At 41.1% G+C, this 20,205-nt stretch overlaps 1 protein-coding gene across 1 annotated transcript; it reads right to left on the bottom strand.

Annotated features, from left to right (window-relative positions):
- Nucleotides 1-1,686: 1,686 nt before the first annotated feature.
- On the bottom strand, nt 1,687-5,869 carry tmem72 (transmembrane protein 72; the record flags this gene model as incomplete). Its single annotated transcript, XM_079280044.1, has 5 exons — nt 1,687-2,126; nt 2,417-2,556; nt 2,832-2,903; nt 3,475-3,541; nt 5,794-5,869. The coding sequence occupies 5 exons, from the start codon at nt 5,867-5,869 to the stop codon at nt 1,687-1,689; spliced, it is 795 nt and encodes a 264-aa protein (XP_079136170.1).
- Nucleotides 5,870-20,205: the final 14,336 nt, after the last annotated feature.

Here is a 20,205-nt window from a genome sequence, read left to right as displayed (position 1 = left end):
TGTGACCTGTTAAGATTTATTCCCCGCATCCTGTTTTTGAGCCTGGATCTGCCATCTAGGAAACTTTTGTAGGGTGGAAACAAAAACTGTAGGAAGTCTGAACAGGATTCATGATTTAACATGCACAGAGGAAGTAAGTTGTTCCTGCAGCTGTATAACTTCCCCCAGAACAGCTCATTCTAAAGGATATGACAAAGGTGGTTGAAATAGACTGGAAATGCGGACGTTCTTTTCTTCTCCATTATTGGGTCACTCAGTTTCTAATTGAGCAAAGACCATTGTGAAGATTACAATACAACCCTGATTATCAGCCTCAGGGAACTCTAAGACTCCTTGTTCTCCCCATACAACATCTCATCCCTCCTGACTGGATTCACATGTCATGGTTTTTATACATTGTGCAAAAAACATGTTTAAAAGGTTGGAAGAATGCCTGACACTGTGTAGAGGCTGGAGATGTAATTTGCGTCAAATATGAAGAATAGTTGTTTAAACTGCATGCTATTTTTGTGTCAGCGTGTTTTCACGTGTCTGGCTCCAGTTCTCAGTGAGCTGCTTGTTGATAATGGAGCTCTCTGCTGTTATTGATTCTCTCCTTACCTTTGATGTTGCAGAGATATTGCATCTTATGCCTACATACAGTTATATATCTACAATTCAGGGAACAAAGGACTGAGGAATACAGTGTGTGTGTGTGTGTGTGTTGACAGAACAAAACAGTATTGATTTATGACCTGAACAAAAGCGGAATGTCTGTATGGTGAATTGTATCATTTGTAGCGTGATAGAACAAAAGAAAAACAAATGTAATGTTAATACAAGCTTTTCAAACCCACTTTTGTATCACAGATATGCTAATTTCAGGGTGATTTATAGAGCTTGGGTCTGATTCACACACCATATTAATATTATCAATGCGCAGCACATGACACATTATGAACGCATGAATAATACTTAGTAATATTGGTTTGGTTTGGTGGCGCTCTGGTGGGTGATCTGATGTTTTTCTCATCACCATAATAACGTGAGCGCTCCTCCCAGAGCTCCGTCTCCATGGTCACCGCTTGCACATGACAAACACACAATGAGGAGGCTTGAATGTGACTAACACATCATGCACCTGCACAAGCTCTCATGCCTGCAGTCACAGGCATACAAAATTTCTCGACGGTGAATGAAAGAAACAGTTGATCTAATTTATTACCTCATGAATAATGTATGGAGCATTAACTGGATTGGATTGCTCGGCATCAACGTCTGCGCTTCAAATCAATGCTGGCTTTGCAAAAATCTGACTTAAAGTCAATCACTTGCTCATGTAGGTACAAATAGTTTAATTTCTTTGAATGTATACATCTGAGGATCAAATTATTGTTAAAAACACACGCAAAAAAATAATTTTGTACAAGTACACAGATCTTTTTGAAGGATAAAAATGAAATCAGTTGAACACTTAATACAATGAATCTACATATCTATTTAAAATATAGAGTTCATTATTACCGAACACTCAAAAATGCTCAAATGTCTTATTATGGCTGTTTGGACATTTGATAATGTTATTTTCAGATAAACATCTGCCCCAGTGTAGCACCAGCTAGTTGCACTCAGTCAGTATGAATCCACTACACATGCTTTCCTTTGTGTGATATCAGTAAGGAGCTCAGTCTGAGCGCAGAGGGACGTTCAGTCAGTAATCATAGGCGCAGTGTCTGAGGTGGTGTCTGGCTCTGGCTCACAGTAACTGTCCATCTCCTCCATCTCTCTCTCCACAGGCTCCTCCCTACCTCTCAAGCAGATCAGTCTCCTCTCTTTCCACCTCCTCCTCTCCCTGTCTGTGCCTTTAGGTGCTGTTGTCTGCTCCAGCTCCAGCATGGCCTGGACGCTCTCTCCTCTCTCTCCCGTACCGAGGCAGCGGTCTCTGGTTGCGAGAGCCAGTACTCCCCCTCTCCTTCCTGTCACCACGTGGAGGAACGAGACAGTGCTGTTTGAGGCTGCCCCTTCTGTCACACAGACAGTGGTTGGGCCTTGGTCGCTGTGGCTCTCTTGTGGTCTTTTGGGAGATTTGATCTTTGTTTTCTTGCTGAGTATGAAGTTAAAAAAGGCTGTCACCAGAAGCATTGTCCCTGCAATCAGAAAATATAGTCTATTTCTTTCACTGGAGACTCGTTGACATGTTACAGTAGCAACCACGCTGATGTAAATAATGAAATGAATGATGGTTGAATTTCATTTAGCGTCTTCCGTTTCATTGTGCATGCTGGCTCAGTGTCACACCTCACTGGAACACTTAAAAAAGAGAGGTGCCATTGTTAATGTTGTTCACATGCACCTGTGCGTTTCCCACTGAGTGAAGTCGATACGCCTGCTGCTGATACTAATTTTCAGTGTAAGCATACTCTCCAGTGGTTTTTACCTGGGATGATTGCATGCCACACCAACACAGGGTGCAAGAAGCAGACCACTGACATTATGGAGTAATAGAGGAATTTATGAAAGCCTCCAATGCGAGCCATCTTCCCCCACAACACAAACAGCTGCCAGCCTGGAGGACAGCTAGAGAAAGATAAGGAGAAAAGAAGGACTGAAGCAGTGAAAGGGACTGGGAGTCACATTCTTACAATTTTAGATTCTTTTGACAGTGAATTAATACTGACATGGCAGACATCATGTCAGACTAAAGATGAGAATCCATCTTCAGATTTATTTTTGGACCTGCTTTGCACTGTTCATAGGTGGTTAAAAGACCTAATAGAATTATAGGTTTTCCCTCGTTGTATTCATGCTAAAGTATCCATGCAAAACAATTGAGTGTTGTGTAGACTACTCACGGCAGACACATGAACAGAAGTGTGTCTAGGAAATAGGCCAGCTCAAACATCATGATGCCAACAGATGAAACTCTGGGAGGAGAATAGAATAGAACCCGATGAAAAGCAGTTTGCTGCTGCAGTATTCCCTGTTTTCTATTTCATGTTTTAATAGTCTGATAACCATCTTATTCAGTGAACCAGAAAAATTCCCCCAGACTAACTGTTATCGTACACTGCCCTCTCTCTGAAGAGTTGTCGCTTAGTTGTGTGTTTCTGTGTGTGAATGCAGTGCTCATCTGAACAATCAGTCATGCATTGCTGTTCTCCTTGGGGAGATGTTTTCCTGCGACTCTGTGGGAGTTTGGCTGTGAGCCACAAAGATAATGCAAAGTACTGAAGGACTGGTCTCCATTCTGACCTCTGCACCTCGCTTCATCCCTCTGACTCCTTCCCAACATCTCCTCGCAAGTGTGTGTATGTATGAGTGATTATGACGGCAGGTACAGTATTGTAATTGTGTTCTACAAGCACTCAGGCCACATATTCTTTGCCATATTAAAATCCAGGCGGCGTAATGTGTACTCAGGAATGCCCCCAGTCAAGAGTGCTCTTAAATTCATGCAGCATATTACGAGATGGACTACAACATCTGAACACTTACACTAGGTAGACGCCAAGGCTACTGAATTCTCCCTGTGTCAGGGTCTCCACTCCCACAGCACACAACACTGAAAAAGAGACAGGAAGATCATTTCATTTTGTTTTTTTTTAGTTACTGGTGCAGATTCTGTCCACCAGATGTCAGACTTAGTTCATGATTTTCTCGTTGGTTGCAGGAAGGGCTGCTGTAGCGGGTCAACTTGACTAAACTTGGGTGATTAAATATTAATATTTCCACTGTGATGCAACAATATGCTGCTTTTACTGTTCTTTGGCATATTTTATGTATCTTTCTCATTTTGCTGTCAAGGTAGGCTTTACTGTATTCTTGATGCTGTGTTGTTTGAGGCAGTTGTTAGAAACGAATTGAAGTCCTTGAAAAATATTTCTCCCTTCATTGAGCAATAGACATTGACCTGAGTTGCTCCAATTTGAGCTCATAGTTTACACTCCGAGAGGTAGTATTGAACTATTGATCTATGTCATATAAAGATAATTGTAGAACATTTAATATAAGTGTTGTAATTGTTTCCATCATGGTCACAAATTTCTGGTAATGGCTTACTCATGGTTGTAATTACCATATCAATACCAGCGGACACTTATTACATCACAGATCCTCTACCAGAGCAGAACCATGACATTTGTCACTTGTAGGTGAAGTGGTGATTAGACGTCATGGTTTGTTGAAAGTCCTTCCTCTACATTTTGGACTTATGAGTAATGAGTACTGATCCAGAACAGTATTACTTCTATTCTCCTAACTTCTGTGTGTGAAAGTACAAACGTATTGTAAAAAGGGATACTGGGCTGCAACTGGATTTTGATGATTTATTCCTCTGCAAGATCAACATTGCTGCAGTGACCTGAATCTCTTTTACTGCTGAAAGGGATTTAATTTGAAGAGTCTATCCTTGTGCTGCTGCCACCTTCCAATTATTTTAAAGGAACTGTTAGACCTTTGGGGAAATACTCTGATCCACTTTCTTCCCGCGAGTTAGATATGACGATTGGTAGCTACCACTCTCATGTTATACGCTAGCCTGCATCTGTAGCTAATGCCAGCAACCAGTTAGCTTAGCTTATCACAAAGACTGTAAATAGGGCAACAGCTAAACTGTCTAAAAGTGACAAAATCCACCAATCAGCAACTCTACAGCACATAAAGTTACATTATATCTTGAAATATCTCATCATATCTTGTCAATGACAAATTAGGATTATGTGGGATTTTGTGGGATCATGTGCCAGGGTATATCCGTTCAATCTTTTCCATGTGAGGCATTAAAGAGGTAAGCATGGTTAAGTAGTGATTGCCATTAAACACATGGAAATCATTTCTCCGGCCTACCAAAAATTCAGAGATAAAATCGCCACCAGAGGGAAATCAGGAGAATGTGGCTAAACAGTTTCTGGTCGTTTATAGAGTGTGAGAAGAATTAACGCTGCATATAGACCAGCTGGATATTATAACATACATGTGCTCCCGGCACGTATGTCTGTCTACTGAACACACACAGGCAGACAGGCCAACACAGATATGTAGACATGTGAAAAGAGACAGAGGCACGTGTAGAAATCCCATAAACACACACACACACACACACACACACACACACACACACACACACACACACACACACACACACACACACACACACACACACACACAGGCCCACATACATGTAGAGACAATGTACAGAAAGCTAATATAGGTGTGAATGTATAACAGCTTGTGATCACATAAGCCCAGTAACCCAGCTGGATACAGAGACTTGGTTTTGGTGTGATGTGAGGCACATGTCTCTCTGTAAATGTTCAATGTATGCAGCTGTTTGAATTTAAGCGGAGGAGGTTCCATATCTTTTTTGAAGGAGGCAGCCACCAGAGAGCTATTTCCCCTGTGATGATTTAATGTGGCTAAGAGAGCTGCATGCAATCGTATCCTGTGTGCCTGAAGAAAACAGAGGAGCACACTATAGTGAGGTTATGCATGATCAAGTGTGTTTTATATGCTCTATGTGTCAGCCAGGAGATGGGTTTGAGTTCTTGGAGGTCAAGAGTACAGTTGGCCAACATCAACATCTGACCTTCCAACATTGGGTTTCTGACATCCTTAAAAAAGGCTCGCTGGATAACTGTCCCCCACAGGAGTCCTTATATTTTACAAAAACATGTATCTGACTGCAGAATTTATTAGAGAGGGGATCTGGAGCCTGTTAGTGGATCCAAAGAACTAAATGCTGCCCATACTGAAACAATACGTGATGGCTCTGAATTTAATGTCGTTATATATTTCTTTTTTATATTCATATCTTACCTGTTGCTGTAGAAACACCAAGGATCCTGCAAGCACACTCCACTATAATCCACCAAACCCTCTCTGAGTTCCCCATGACCTCAAATACTTTCCCTCTTCACTGTTTAAAAATGCAACCTTCACACTTCTCTGACACTATCTGAAATAGTTGGTAGTCTAGCAGTTACAAAAGTAGAATTCTAGACACATAGTTGACTGTAAGATCGATGGATGGCTGTCGGTAAAAAAAAAAGCCAAAGTTGGGTAATTCACGAGAGCCATGATGTGAAGCCTCTTAGGTCGACTTTACCTCAGAAAGGTTTGTGACTCAATGCCCCTGTTGCTCCAATAGCTGCTATTCAGCCTAACACACACACGCACACACACACACACACGCACACACGCACACGCACACAATAACAATGCCACTTTCAGCTGGTTTAGCATTCCACCCTGTAAGTCAAGGTGAAACTGTTCAGCCCCGGGTCATTCATGCACCGTATCACATATGTCATTAGAGCTGGTTAAAAATTATCTGTTAATAAGGAACTAATATAAAACTAACACACACACACACACACACACACACACACTCCAAATTAGCAATAATTGTATGCACCCTTGAACAACATAGAAGATTAAGAGCAACAGACCTTGCTTCTCCTCACGACAACTTCCTCTTGTTTCCCTCCGTGTAATTTCACCTTGTTGTGAGGATTTGGGTGATTAGGTGTAATCAAGCCATCAGCAACACTTTATTTTTCGAGACCACAGTCACTCCGAAAGCACCCATTTATTGGAAAACTGTTTCAGAGAGTGAAGGTTAATGTGTTCACAGGTATAAACATTATAAACAAGTTCCACTTGGTTTGCGTTTCACTTTAATGCAACACGGACTCTTTGCACATTGTACACAGTCTAACAATGCAATGGATATCTGGAAATATGCCACAAGAACCAACAGAGACCCTTTAACACACTTACACATGTTTAAATGTAAGCCTACTTAAGTTGACGCAGGTTTGGCTGAGGTGGGCTTATTTCAGGCACAGCAGAGGCCGACTGGAACAAGCATTCAGAGCACACACACACCCTGACTCCTGGTAGAAGCCAAAGTAAGCTACATAAATCTCCTTAAATCTCTAACAAAGACACTTTTGTACACTGGTTCCACTTGTTTCCAGCTTAGCATCCAGGTTATTTGTGGCATTTATGGTATGGAGTAAAAGTGAGTGTGTATAAGCAGCGCTGCAGAAACTGCAGGTGTAAGATGTGAAATGACATATGAACTATAATATGCAGTAAATGATATTACTTTGCTCGGGATGGTAATGTCGCCATGTAGATATGTCTATTTGGGCCCAAATTCAAATGCTTCAACAACTATTGGATAAATTGCCATGACATTTTGGCCAGACATTCATGGTCCTCAGAGGACAAAGCCCACTGAGTTTGGTGATCCTCTGACTTTTTATGTTGTACCAGCATGAGATTACCGGTAACATTGGCTTTTAGTGAAAAGTCTCGACTGCTGGATGGATTGCCATCAAATTTCCATGACTCCCCTCAGGATGAATCGTAGTAATTTTGGTGTTCCCTTAACTTTTTTTGCATCATCATCAGGTCAAAATATGAAACATTGTTAACTATTTTGACCAAATACCTGCAGAACTAATGACATTCTCATCAGCCTCAGCTGTACTTTGTGTTTAATGCTAATTCGAAAATGTTAAACTAAGAGGGTGAACATCATGTTAGCATTGTCACTGTGGGCACAGCTAATCACTCATTTTGGTAAACGGACTGGATTATTACATACATATTTTGCCCAAAGTGCTTAACAATGTGCTTCTTTTCAACCCTCACAATTGGGGTTCAGTGTCTTGCTAAAGGACAATCCGACATGTGGACAGTGGGAGCAGTGGATTGAACCATGCAGTTCATTTTGTTTTCTCTACCTCCGAGCTACAGAGACATATTACATGACATTGCATTTATTTAGCTGATGTTTTTATTCAAAGAATAAGTGCATACAATCATGGGTGCTCAAAAAGAGCAAGAATTATGCAAGTACACGAAATTCATCAAATATGCTGAACTACTTTAAGGGCTACATTCAGAGACAATTGCAGATAGAGATAGACTTTCATCTGAACAAATGAGTTTTCATTCTGCGACAGCTGTCCTGAGGTCAATGGGGAGTTCGTAAAAACTATTGTGGAGCAAGGACCGGAAACATTTGAGAATTGGTCGAGCAGTAGCTGGGCCCTCTTCGCATAGCGGACGGGCTGGGGTGTAAGGTTTGACCATGTCCTGGATGTAGGATGGGCTTGAACCATTCACAGCACGATGGGCATCAATGACCAGTGTCTACAATCACCGTAACATTCTGTTAAAAATGCCAGGAGCAAACATCACAATTTGACCACCCATTGATTGATTGAATTGGTAAAAGAGAAAAGAAGAATATAATAAATCTTAACATGCATATTTAGACAGCAGAGCATTATTGCACGTGGACCAGACATACACCAGATAGGAATGTGTACTGTGCATGTTAACTGAGCCTTGCCGCCGTGTTTTTATGTTTATTTGACATGCTAGGCCCTCATAATAACAACCTTATGAAAACAAATGTTATGGCTATAAGTAAGTGTATTGTCAGGGGATCATTGCTGACATTTACTGCACATTGTGAGCTTCATGGCAGTTGTCAGGATATGCCAGAGGGTGGAGTAGTTTAAGTAATTGTGATTGCCATCTAGCGAGACTGTAAATCTAATGTTACAGTATAAATACAGTCTCATGTTTTCATTTGCTCTGTGCAGCGATACATACATGTCTCCTCTCGATGCTCAGCTTCACCCAGCCTGACCTACGACCTCTCACCCACTTCCCAACCTTTCAATCGCCTGCTCACATGTTCTCTCACCCTGTAATCATCCCTGCGTTACGCCTCCTCTCCCTCCACCTCATCACGTATTCACACCACTCCCCCCCTCTCACTCCACTGTGCCCATGGGCATAGAGATTAGCCATGCCTCTTTCTCTCAACTTTCCCCCTCCCTTGCTCCCTATCCAACCTCTCTGAGTACGGCGTGGGTGTCTGGTGCCTGTCAGAGCCAGGGAAAACAGCGCTAATATTAATTACACCACCAGCTTTATTACCCTGCTCTGCTGCTTTGCTCAGGCAATATCTCCATAATCACTTCTTACGGGCTGTTTTATCTAAAGGCTGAGGGAGGGCTGTGAATGATTCCTTAAAGAGTTAACTCATTTCAGCAGAATACTTGAATATTTCTTGAGATATTATGATTATTACATTTGCAAATACACTGAGCCACCAAGTTGTTAAGAGATGTTGGTACATTGCAGTCCTAAAGTGACATGAGATATTTGCATGCTGACACTGATCAGGAGAATAAAGTGTCTTGTTATTTCTAAGGTCTTTTTTTCTCACATACCATTTATAACAATACCAAAAGGTCAGGAGCGTCCTCCAGACAGATGAAGCACAGACATGGGAAGGAGCAAGACAAATATGTGGGTGTGAAACAGATATGAATAATGGAGGTTTTGGGAAGACAGAGAGGATGTTAATGTCCGCCTGTTCAGTGTTTAATAGCCAACACAGATTATACATCATTGCGAGGTGGTGATATTTCTCAGCGTTCAGACCTCCCACAGCTGTAAGGAACGGCTCACATTTCTGCTATGCTTTTCAGTCTCCGTAGCAACAATCTGTTGCAGGGCCGAGGCATGTCGTAACATAGTTGATGATAAAATTTGAGACTGATTTTTTAAGCCACTTTGGGGCAGCAGAAACAAGCAGTCAACACAACTCTCAGCTTTTAAATTGGTATGTCAAACCTGTTAGCAAATAATTGACTATTTATATACTGTATACTCCGTCAGAACAACTCTTTGGATTGTGAAATAGCTTTGGAAAAAACCCTGCCATCATTACACAACAATTTTTGTCACTTTTAATGGACACACAAATGCCATTCAGAACAACTGTAAACACGTTTCCAATGGGCAGACAACGCATGGAAAAAATTGTTCTGATAACCCGGTCCTTACACAACTAACATGGAGCAATATTAAGCATAATTTGGAGTGTTTGTCACAAGTGTGAGAAAAACATCCATCTTTTTATGCTCCACTGTGTTCACTCACTTTGTCTGTCTGCTGTTTGGTGCTGTTTGGTGCTGAGCAGGTCTACTGTACAGTGGATTAATCTGAGTTTTTTTTCTGAATAAGACGCAGATGAGAGCTATGAGAGTGAACCAAGCTGCGAGTCAGAAAATGGAAAAAAGAGCTAAACAGGCCTGTAGATTTCAGGGTGTATAGAGAGTCAAGGAATAATTCTTGACTCCTCTCACAAACAGGTAGTGAAATGATCCATTGTATTGAAAATAGACTTGCATTCCGAGGAACATAATTGGGTGTTCCTCAGAATGCCAGTTTAGACACAATGGAGAAAAAGTGAACAGCAGCATATACAGTCAGGTTTTACCATGTGCTTAATTTTGATCGGCACAGCGTGACTTGACTGTGAAGTGCGAGATGTCTTGATTCCCGCTCGCACGGGATGCAAATGAGGTGGCTGACATGGAAATGTCCAGTTAGCCTCCATCAAAACCAGATTCTCAAATACATGTGTATGTACTTCTGCGAGTGTGTCTTTGGCTTCACTAATGCACAGTCAAATAAGTAATTATCTCCAGTCTCTATTCCAAAGTATTTGTTAAACCGTCACATTGTTTCTGTTTCAGGTTTTGATTTGAGCAGTGCTGAGTCAGGTTTACATCCTCTGCAATACGAGAATGTGGCTTTGATCTACTATGAGTATTCATCACATACCACAGAGGTCGTTGGCTGTTTGTTGTGGTGATTGTGTTGGCAAATCACTCTCTGGCCTTTCACTTTAAATTACAGCACATTACGATGAGCCAAAACAGTGTTTCCTCACTTTCCCATCAACCTGTAGCTCACAACCGTCTCTCCTTCATGTAAAACTTTTCAGTCCAGACGTCTTTCACTTGTCTTCTTACCAGCTCTTAGGCAACCGTAATTAACAGAAGCAGACACAATTCTTTTCTGACAAATGCCATCATGAGCTGCCCAGATGAGTGAAGAATACATTTTTCGGCCAAAGATAGGACGAGAGAAGTTTTTATACCAAGGACATTATCTTGAGCAGTCACAGGGCCGCACTGCTCTTACACATTGTCTAGTAGAGGCAAGGTTAAGGAATGCAGTTTAAAGTGAGAGGGCTATCCCGCTCCAGTGTACGCATAAAAACACACATATAATGTATGCGCACACAAGATTCACGCACCGATAGTGAACAGAGAGGAGAACTGTAAGCAATTGAGTTTGTCCTTGGCGCTGAGGTTTCTGATTTTTTTTATTTTTCTTTCTGTATGAAACAACATTTCTATCCCATGAGAAGTTATTCTGTGGTTAGTGCAAAGTCTTTAAAGATGTAGTGTTTGCCCTGTAACCAAGAGGTTGCACCACAAACCCCGGCCCCACTCTTCCTCAAGACTGATGGCAGCTCCATGTGGCCCAGTTGGCTCATGGTGGCTTACGCATGCCTTTTCAGCAATTCAAATCCGACAGAAGGAAGAGGATCACAAATGATTAAAGAATATGAATAAAAGATTAAACCAAACCTGCAGTATTCTTCCTTCAAAGCATATGTCTGTCTAGCATCATTTCCCCCATGATAATATCTGAGATGGTACAGTGTTTCATTGTAAACAAAACAAAAGATTCATACGCTAACATAGTTCAGCATTATTTTAATGACATCCAAACCATAGTCATACAAATCTGCTCTTTATTTCTTCCTTGTTCTAAACTCAGGATTTGAAGAACATCTTTCACTATAATCTGGCCTCGCTGCAAAGATACAGTTTCTAAAGAAAAAGAGGAAAGGAGAAAAGGAGAGAGAAGAGAGAGAAGAGAAGCCAAATTGAATCATCCCCAATAGACAACAGATTGCAATAGACTATACGAGCATGAGAGATTTTCCTTGCTGAGGAGATGCTGTTGTATATCATAGTGTTATGTGTGCCTCCATGGTGATGGACGAAGCTGACGTGCAGGGTTTGGTTGATGTCCTGTCACAGCACACATTGAGGGGCTGTTCAGAAGTAAGGTGAAATCCTGTTACTCTATTGTCCATTTGGGAGCAGTCATAACCCTCATATATCAAGATAAGGCACATTTTGTGAAATAATACAGACAAAACATATATAACTGGTATATGCATGAGTTTTATCTGTCACAATGCGTACACTATTACTTGCAGAGAGACCAGTTTAGGAGATGTTGAAATAATATTTTTGTTTTTGTTGGTGGCCAATCAGAGACCACAGCTTACGCACACACTCATATACAGTGTTTGCCAAGAGTGTGTTTTGTCTGTTTGTGGTGTAAGAAAGAATACCATCATCCAAATTGAGGACCTCCTCTTGCCCCTCCCGTCTCTTTTATTTAAGGGTTTAGTCAGAATTCAGACTGGGAATTATTCAGAAATAACGTCTTATCAGTCAGCACACAACCACAAGTCCAAGTCGCATATGTCAAACAAAAATAAATGAAATAAAAATAAAAAGCAAGCAAACAAAAATTTAACGTGTCAAGGAAGTCCTGAAAATCATGATGACAAAACAAAAATCTTTCCAGCAGAAACAGACTTAACCAACAGGGATGCAATACAGTACACAGTAGAAATACAACTGGCACACAACCCTTCGACTGTTACTTTACGATGTGTTTATGTACATTTGTCAAGGCCACAAACAAGGAGTGAATTTAACATCCTCAGAGACCCGAGCAGATGGTGATCAGTTTTGTATTTATTTCTGGGCCACTGGAAACCAGACCACAGAAAGTGCAGCTACCGTTTATCTGGTCATCAGGGATTTGGATGGATGCATGTTTGGAAACTTAAAGAATCCAGAAAATGAAGTGACTTTGATTGGAAGAAATGAATCATGTTTAGTGTGTTCTGCAGTCGTTTCCAAACACACAACCCCCTAATTCTGTGGCTGACATTTTCAACTGCCAGCTCTGCATAAAGACAGCTAATAAATTGGATGATTAAGTTCAAGATCCAGGTTAAGAGAGTTGAATCATGTCTTGGTATACGCCACATTATAAACACCATGTCATTAGTCATGCCTTCTGACCTCATGCTGAATATCAAAAGAGAAGCCATCATCCTCCCAATCCTTAACACATGGCTGTGTTTTATGAGTGTGTGCGGTGGTCAGGGTGATGGCCATGCTTCAGCCTGGTTAAATGCTTCCATGCTGCAGAGTTTTGCAAACCGCGGCTCGTTGCCCAATTGTACCAATGAGAGGAGGCCTCTATCAAGGACGGCCTGCCAGGAAGATCGCTTCTGCTGATAGTTCGGGAGTTTGCGTGCACATGTTTCATGCACATGTGCACACATGGGTACATGTCTTGTAAAAAAAGATTACAATTAGGGTTCGGAAAGCAAGTTGATTTGTTTTTGTTCAACTTGTGGGGCAGGGAGAGTGTAGTCAAACATCACAATGAGATGGGTTTGTTAACTTTATTATTGGGTCTGTTAAATAATAATAAAACACTGATTAAACACCAATGGGCTGCAGTTGAACTGAATCCTCTTGGTAATGTTGGCCAACTTCATAATTCCCAAAATATTAATTTAAATGACTTCATAATAAAAGTGATTATCTCCAGTGTTATGAGAATAGACAGATGTGATGACAGAAATTCAGAAATCGTTTATTCTGGCATCCACAAGCCCGTGGCCTAATGAGAGGGGAGCAAAGGTTTTCTTTGGTACGAGTACGAGGTTGAATATATGGCAATAACAGCTACAGCACTTCCTGAGTGTAAACATCTGTCAATACATAAATCACATTAGACCCATGAGAGGACGTGAAGAAAGAGCTCTCTCTATTTACTGTACTGTTAATAAGCTATGAGCGACAACAGATGAGCTCTGAAACATTATGCTCTTCCATAAACAAGGTGTAGAATCTATCCACTGGCTGTTTTTTGGATTCCACAAGACAAGAAAAATGCATTTTAAAACGTTTCATGTGTGTCGATGCAGCAACTGAGAACAGAAAACAGAGACGTAAAGGAAGTGGTGAATAAGGGGAACCATAAAGGGAAAAGAGTAAGAGGGCCATTGAGACACGATCGATTAGAATGTGACCACTGAGCAACGTGTGATGCTCATGTTGGATAGATGCGCTGCCTGCACGCTGCTCTCCTGTCACGACCTGACCTCTCGCTGCTCCTCTGTGAACCTGTGACCCCGTTTGACCACACAGAAGCCCTCCATCAGCAGGGTCATGGCCGCACTTTAACCCTCTCTGCTGCTCCAGGCCTCAGAGTTGTACGACATGCGTGGAAGGACGCTCCTAACACTCAACCGTCTCCTTGTGACCCTGCCGTTATGGGTTTTTCTGGAATGGGCCGGTTACCATTGCAGCAAGGGTTCATGAGAGGGGGCAATGATTTAAACAGATACTCTGATGTAAGAGCACAAGAGTGGGGGGACAGGATCAGAGATGGAAAAATCAATATGAGTGATTGGTGGAGGATTAACTGCGAGGTCGGTGGGATTTTATAACGCAGAGTGCTGATTTTAGTGAAGGTGGTGAATATGAAGGTGCCAGATCCCAAGAGTCCTCTTTTCAGCCAGGGTCATTTGTGTAAATGGAGAAACTCAGCACAGTAATAAGGCATGCATGAAATGCGTGTTTAAACTTAACAAAACACAAGAGTTTAACACGTCCTTTAGTTCAACGGTTACATAAATGTGAAGGAACATGATTCTGTTCCTGTAACAACATGAAGAGTAGACTATAATTGTTTCAGTTTATCCTTATAGGAATCTAAATGTGGTAGGTGTTATTCACCCTGGGCGGATGATATTGCCTGAGAGCAAAATAGGATTCAGCTGGAAAGAAGTCAGTGCTGAAATATCAACTTCTGATTAGATCAGCTCTGGTTTTCATCCAGACAAAGAGTTATGATTTCCCAATAACATCGCAACTAAATCTCATCTTCTCTTGAATCCACCTGCACTTTATAGTTTGTCCTCTTTCCAACCTGCTCTTCCCAGGGCGAAGGTCAGAGAGTGATCCAGCAGAGCCATTAACCCTTGCATCTGCTCCAGCACACGTCAACCTGACAAATACGTTTTGTCCGCCTTAAGAAGTGGTGATATGTGAGCAGAGGCCATGCCAGCATGCAATTAATTTGCTGCAGTTAATCATAAAATAGCTTTGGCAGCAGTTATGCTAATACAAACTCACTAAAACATACTGCATCCAGTGGAAATAACAGCTAAATGTACTGTGCCTAACTAACAACTAATTACTTCCCATTGATGACAATAGTGACTGTAAAATAGTCTTTCGGTATTTTTAATTTTTGATACTTTACATACATTTGGTTGCTAATACTCCAATACCTTTACTTAAAGGTCCACTATGTTGGATTTGTCGGCATCTGGAGGTTGCAGTTTGTAACCAACTGAAACTTCTCCCGTGTTTGGTTTGTGCGTTCTGGGACACTGCAGAAACACGGTCCGTGAAGAGAACCCGCTCCATCTGTAGATATCAATGGCTTATTCTAAGGAATTTTCAGGTGATTATGCACTGAAGAAAACTATTTAGCGAATAGATCTCAATAAATGCTACACACTGGCCCTTTCAATGAATATTTTCATGCAGGACCCGTAATTGAGTAATTTGGGGTGTTTTATTGCTGCTTTACATTTGTAAATTATATAAAACTCCCTCCACTTCTGCATCAAGCTACCGGTACTTGACATAATATGACAAAAAATGAGCTGGTATTTCAATCTGCAAACTGCAAAGAAATAACCAAATAAAATTCTGGGTTTATAGCATAAATATAATTCAACTCTTAAATCGAAACACCAAAGATTTCCTAGATATGCTTCGGAGAATACTTCCCATAACCTCAGGGAAACCCAGCATTCTTCATTCAATCTCCACATACCACACACACACAGATTTGTCGATAAACTGGCCAGTGATGCCTGACACTGCACCTTGTCCATATTTCACGGTCACTTTATTTGATGGAGGTCACGCTATGATATATTCTCACAGTCCTGACCTCTGTGGCCTCTGGCGATCGCACAGAATCTGTGAATGAGCGATCCAAACACGATGTGGGATTACAGCAGGGTTGCTGTCGACAGTCATGCACCTTCACATCTTGACTCAGCGCTGTCACTCGTCTGTGTATCACTACAGGGGGCCTGACTTTAATGTTGGAAGAAAACGTTGTAATCCGTACCGATTTAAAATTGCAATAAAAACGTCACAAGAAATGTTTACAGTCACATAAGCACAATAATACAGACATGACATGAGGTGGAGGGTAAAAGAAAGCAAACACACTCAAACAAATGACAGATTTTGTGCACACATAGAGCCCCTCCTCTCCTCACACCAACATGTGCCAGACCTGTGCTAACTGATGCAGAGGTCATGGTTTCTCTTGTAAAAACACTTGTGCTAATCGGTTTATGCGCCATACCATTTGTCAAATGTGGGTAAAAAAGCACATAAACAGTGATCGTAATGAAAAGGTTTTTACACAGTTAGGGTTTCTGACCTATTTTTTGTCCGAAGAGAACGAAGGAAAACCAAATTGGGTTATCTGCATCTTAACGCAAACAAATGATGCAAGCTTGATAGAGAACATTTTGCTGTTCTACGTCAGCCTCAGGAACAGTGGTTGGCTTTGTTAGTGGTGCTGTATGAGTGTTTATATTTTAGAAATTGTTTCATAATTGTTCTGATGGGATTTTGGCAAAATAAATGTTTGTTTTCTGTTGAATATACGTCATAGTTTATGCACTAACTGCAGCTGGTGTGAGGGTAACAAGGCACGAAGAGGCAACTCTTGACTCTACGAGTCAAAGGCAAGTCATCAGATGGTGAACTGCATGATTTCTTATGAAAAACACCTATTCAATTTCCAATCTGCTCCTGGTTTATTCATGCTGTGAGCAACTGTTTACACCCATGTTGTATTTTTAAGCCTGGCCGCTTGATGTAGACCAAATGCACCGAGAGGAAAACAATTCTCTTTTATGTGAAAAAGAGCAGAATTGCTGCACAAATTGAGCCTGTGTTGGGAACGTTTCCCCGAGGACCCCGTGAATCAAGCTGCCTGACCACAGTCTAAACAAATGGCAGACAGATAAACCTGCAGTGAACATCTCTCGCTGACACAAAAACAAATGCAGACACACACACAATGTGTACAAACACACACATACTGTACACACTGTCATAATAATAATTTAATAGAGGCATCATAACATTCACAGTAATTTAAAGAGAAAAAAGAAATGTTCTGTTCCTTAAATTTTCATTAAAACCATATTGTATTTATATTTATATTTGTTTAAAATGTCTCTCTAAATGGTGTATCAGTGGATGCAAATATAAAACGTTCTCATTATCATAAGTAATAAATAAATGATGCTTATTCCAGTATCATCACAACATCACTGATGTTGTGCCATTTATCCATGAGTGCAGCTGTTTTTCAGCCCTTTAAAAAAAACAATGTATATCATTTAAAAACATTTTTTTTTCTGATTTACAATTGTTATCTGTATTTTACAGACCACCACATGCTACCACGTTCATTTCCAGAAATGCTACATCCAAAAGATCAAGGTGACAAGAGTGTTTGCTGTAAACTAACACTGGCAGTATAGTTACATGAGGAGACTTTCAGGAAGCTCATCATAAATCATACATCATGGGACCGAGCTCTAGCCCTGCTGGGAACCCCATTTAACCACCTTCCAGTCCTAAGCTGTGGTCGTGAGGCCGGAGTGTCATCCCAGTAGCCCCAAACTGCCGCACGTGTGTAAAAGCTGCATTTGATAGTGTTTGTCCGAAAGGACACGTTGGATTACTGCTGAAAAAAATGGCCTCAGGCTGTGCTCACAAGTCATAACTGCTTGACTTACCAGTGTATGTCTTTTGGGGGCAGGGGAGGGGGGGGGGGGGGGCACAGGAAACCAACCTAATCCATCAGGATCAGTCCATTAAGCCCCAGACAGATTCAATTAAAGGAAAAAAAGAATTACCTACACACTAACATAACAGCAAAAATACACTTACAGCTTGACATGCAGGCAAACATTGTGAACTTGAGAGAACAAACTGAAGTTTGATCACTGTGTTTCATCCCACATTTCTTCCTTAAAGCCATGCGGTATAGGGTCCCGCATGGTGATTGTGATTTCACGGATGAAAGTGTTTGGCAAGTCGCCTCAACAGAAAACAAATGTTGCTCTCTGCGTTTGCTAAGCGTTGAAAATGTCTTCCTCAACCCGAACTGAAGTAGAATGTTAATCGGTTTCAAATTAACATTGTTTAGTTGTCCAAATACTTCTATGTCTTTCAACGCAGCCGTGGCCAGCTGCACAAATATGAGCGATTTACCCACAGGGAGTATAACTTTCATTTCATACAAGAGCCCTGTGGCAGACACCGACAGACAAGCCAATGCAGATAGAGTTCAAACCTTAGAAATAAAATACGTAGACGGGAAACCTAATATATCAGGACAATAGAAACTGCCAAGTAGAGCCTCAACCACATAATATGGAACGAGTAGAAGAGAATCTCAAATCTCTTCCAGAAGTAGCTGTCATGTCTTCAAATACAATTAACATTTTTTCCTTATTTTGGAGTGAGATGAGAGAGATGTAGATGTGGTAATAAAGCTTTTATGTTTTCAAAATTCAGAATAAAGATATGTGCCGAGGACTGGATGATAAGGACCGCTTTTTTAATGCTTCATGGAAAATCCTAAAAGGATTAACTCTACATTTAACAAAGATTATTACCAAAAGCTAGATGTGAAGATTGATACCATTCAGATTTGTGCCGGGTTAACTATACAGCCTGCAGTTAGCTGCATAGCTTTGCTTAAAGACAAGAAACAAGAATTCATTTTTTTTTTTAAACAAAGAATATCTTTATACTTTAGACGGGCAGATTTGGTAACCCTGTTTCCAGTCTTTATGCTAAGCTAAGCTAGCCAGCTGTACCATACAGTGGGCAGTTATGTGGTATACATCTTCTCATCTAAGTCTTTGCAAGAATGAGAATAAGCAAATTCCCCAAAGCTATATTTCTAAATTGTACTTTTACTCCTGAAATATAATTCAAATCCGATTACATCACAGCCTTAAGTTAATAGCAGAGCCGCCTTAATCGTCTCTCTCTCTGTTTTAAAAAGCCACAGCAGACAGTAAAGCCAACAAACTATTCACCCGTGCAGCCATGGTTCCTCTGAATCCTCTCATGACCAATCACAGAGAGGGTAACACAGGCAGAACTCCACAATGCAAAATATATTCCTTTTATCTTTTTTAAACCCTTTTATAGCTACTATAAGTGTTAAAATGTGACTGAAAGAAAGCTGTTCCTCTCCCCTCTTCCTCTGCCCTTTCCCCCATGTTATCACGTTTTATAAGGTTTGAGATAGCGCCCTAAAGCTCAGACACTTCCCAGAAGCCCCCTGTGGGTCCTGGGGTCTGGTCAGGCAGATTGACAGCAGGCAGCCAATTCAGGGTCACTTGGTGCTGCCCTTTGGAGGCCTGGGAACAAGACATCTCTTATCAAAATCACAGCGCGACACAGACCTGCTAACCGACCTCACCTGATAACGGAGATTCAGAATGAGCAGAGGAAGAGAAGGGGGTATAAAAAGTGGTTACAAGGAACAGTAAAATATGGAAAGGAAGAGATGCATCAAAGAGGGAGATTAACATAGAGGGTTTTATCTGAGTACTCCAATCCTTAATTTAATAAATTACCAAGTGTTAACGATGCAAGTAAAGGATTTTGACTAAACCCTGTGAAAAGGGTTTAGAAAAGTGAAACAAATCAAATACAGCTCTTATTTATTTTTCAACCCGGGGAAATATGGTATATGGAGGCCTGCTGTGATTAGGGATGTCTGAAGGCAGACGGTTTTAATGTCTATATGTTCACCGCAGGGTTCCTTGTAATAAACCCTCAACATCATCACTGGCCCACACTATTACAGCCCACTTAAGATTTACGCAAAAAAAAGCCCATTCGAATGACGTCCATGTAGCTCTGCGCCTCATATTATCTTAGACAGGTGTGTTTGTCGTGAAAATCCAGAAAATATGCTTTTCTCCAGAGATCTACCATTGTCACATAATAACTGCAGAAATGGCTGTAGCCTGTTTGACGGTTATGAAGAGAATGAGCTTTCTGAAAGGGGGAAGCAGAGGTTTGCTGCACTGATTGGTCTCTGTACTTTTATTCTGTGTGTCTCTTTAATCGGATTCAAGGGAAAGCCACAGAAGCTGAA

The sequence above is a fragment of the Melanostigma gelatinosum genome (genome assembly GCF_949748355.1).
Source record: "Melanostigma gelatinosum genome assembly, chromosome: 12".
NCBI lineage: Eukaryota > Metazoa > Chordata > Actinopteri > Perciformes > Zoarcidae > Melanostigma > Melanostigma gelatinosum.
The sequence above is the reverse complement of the archived record's forward strand: the minus strand, read 5'-3'. Positions and strand labels throughout refer to the sequence as shown.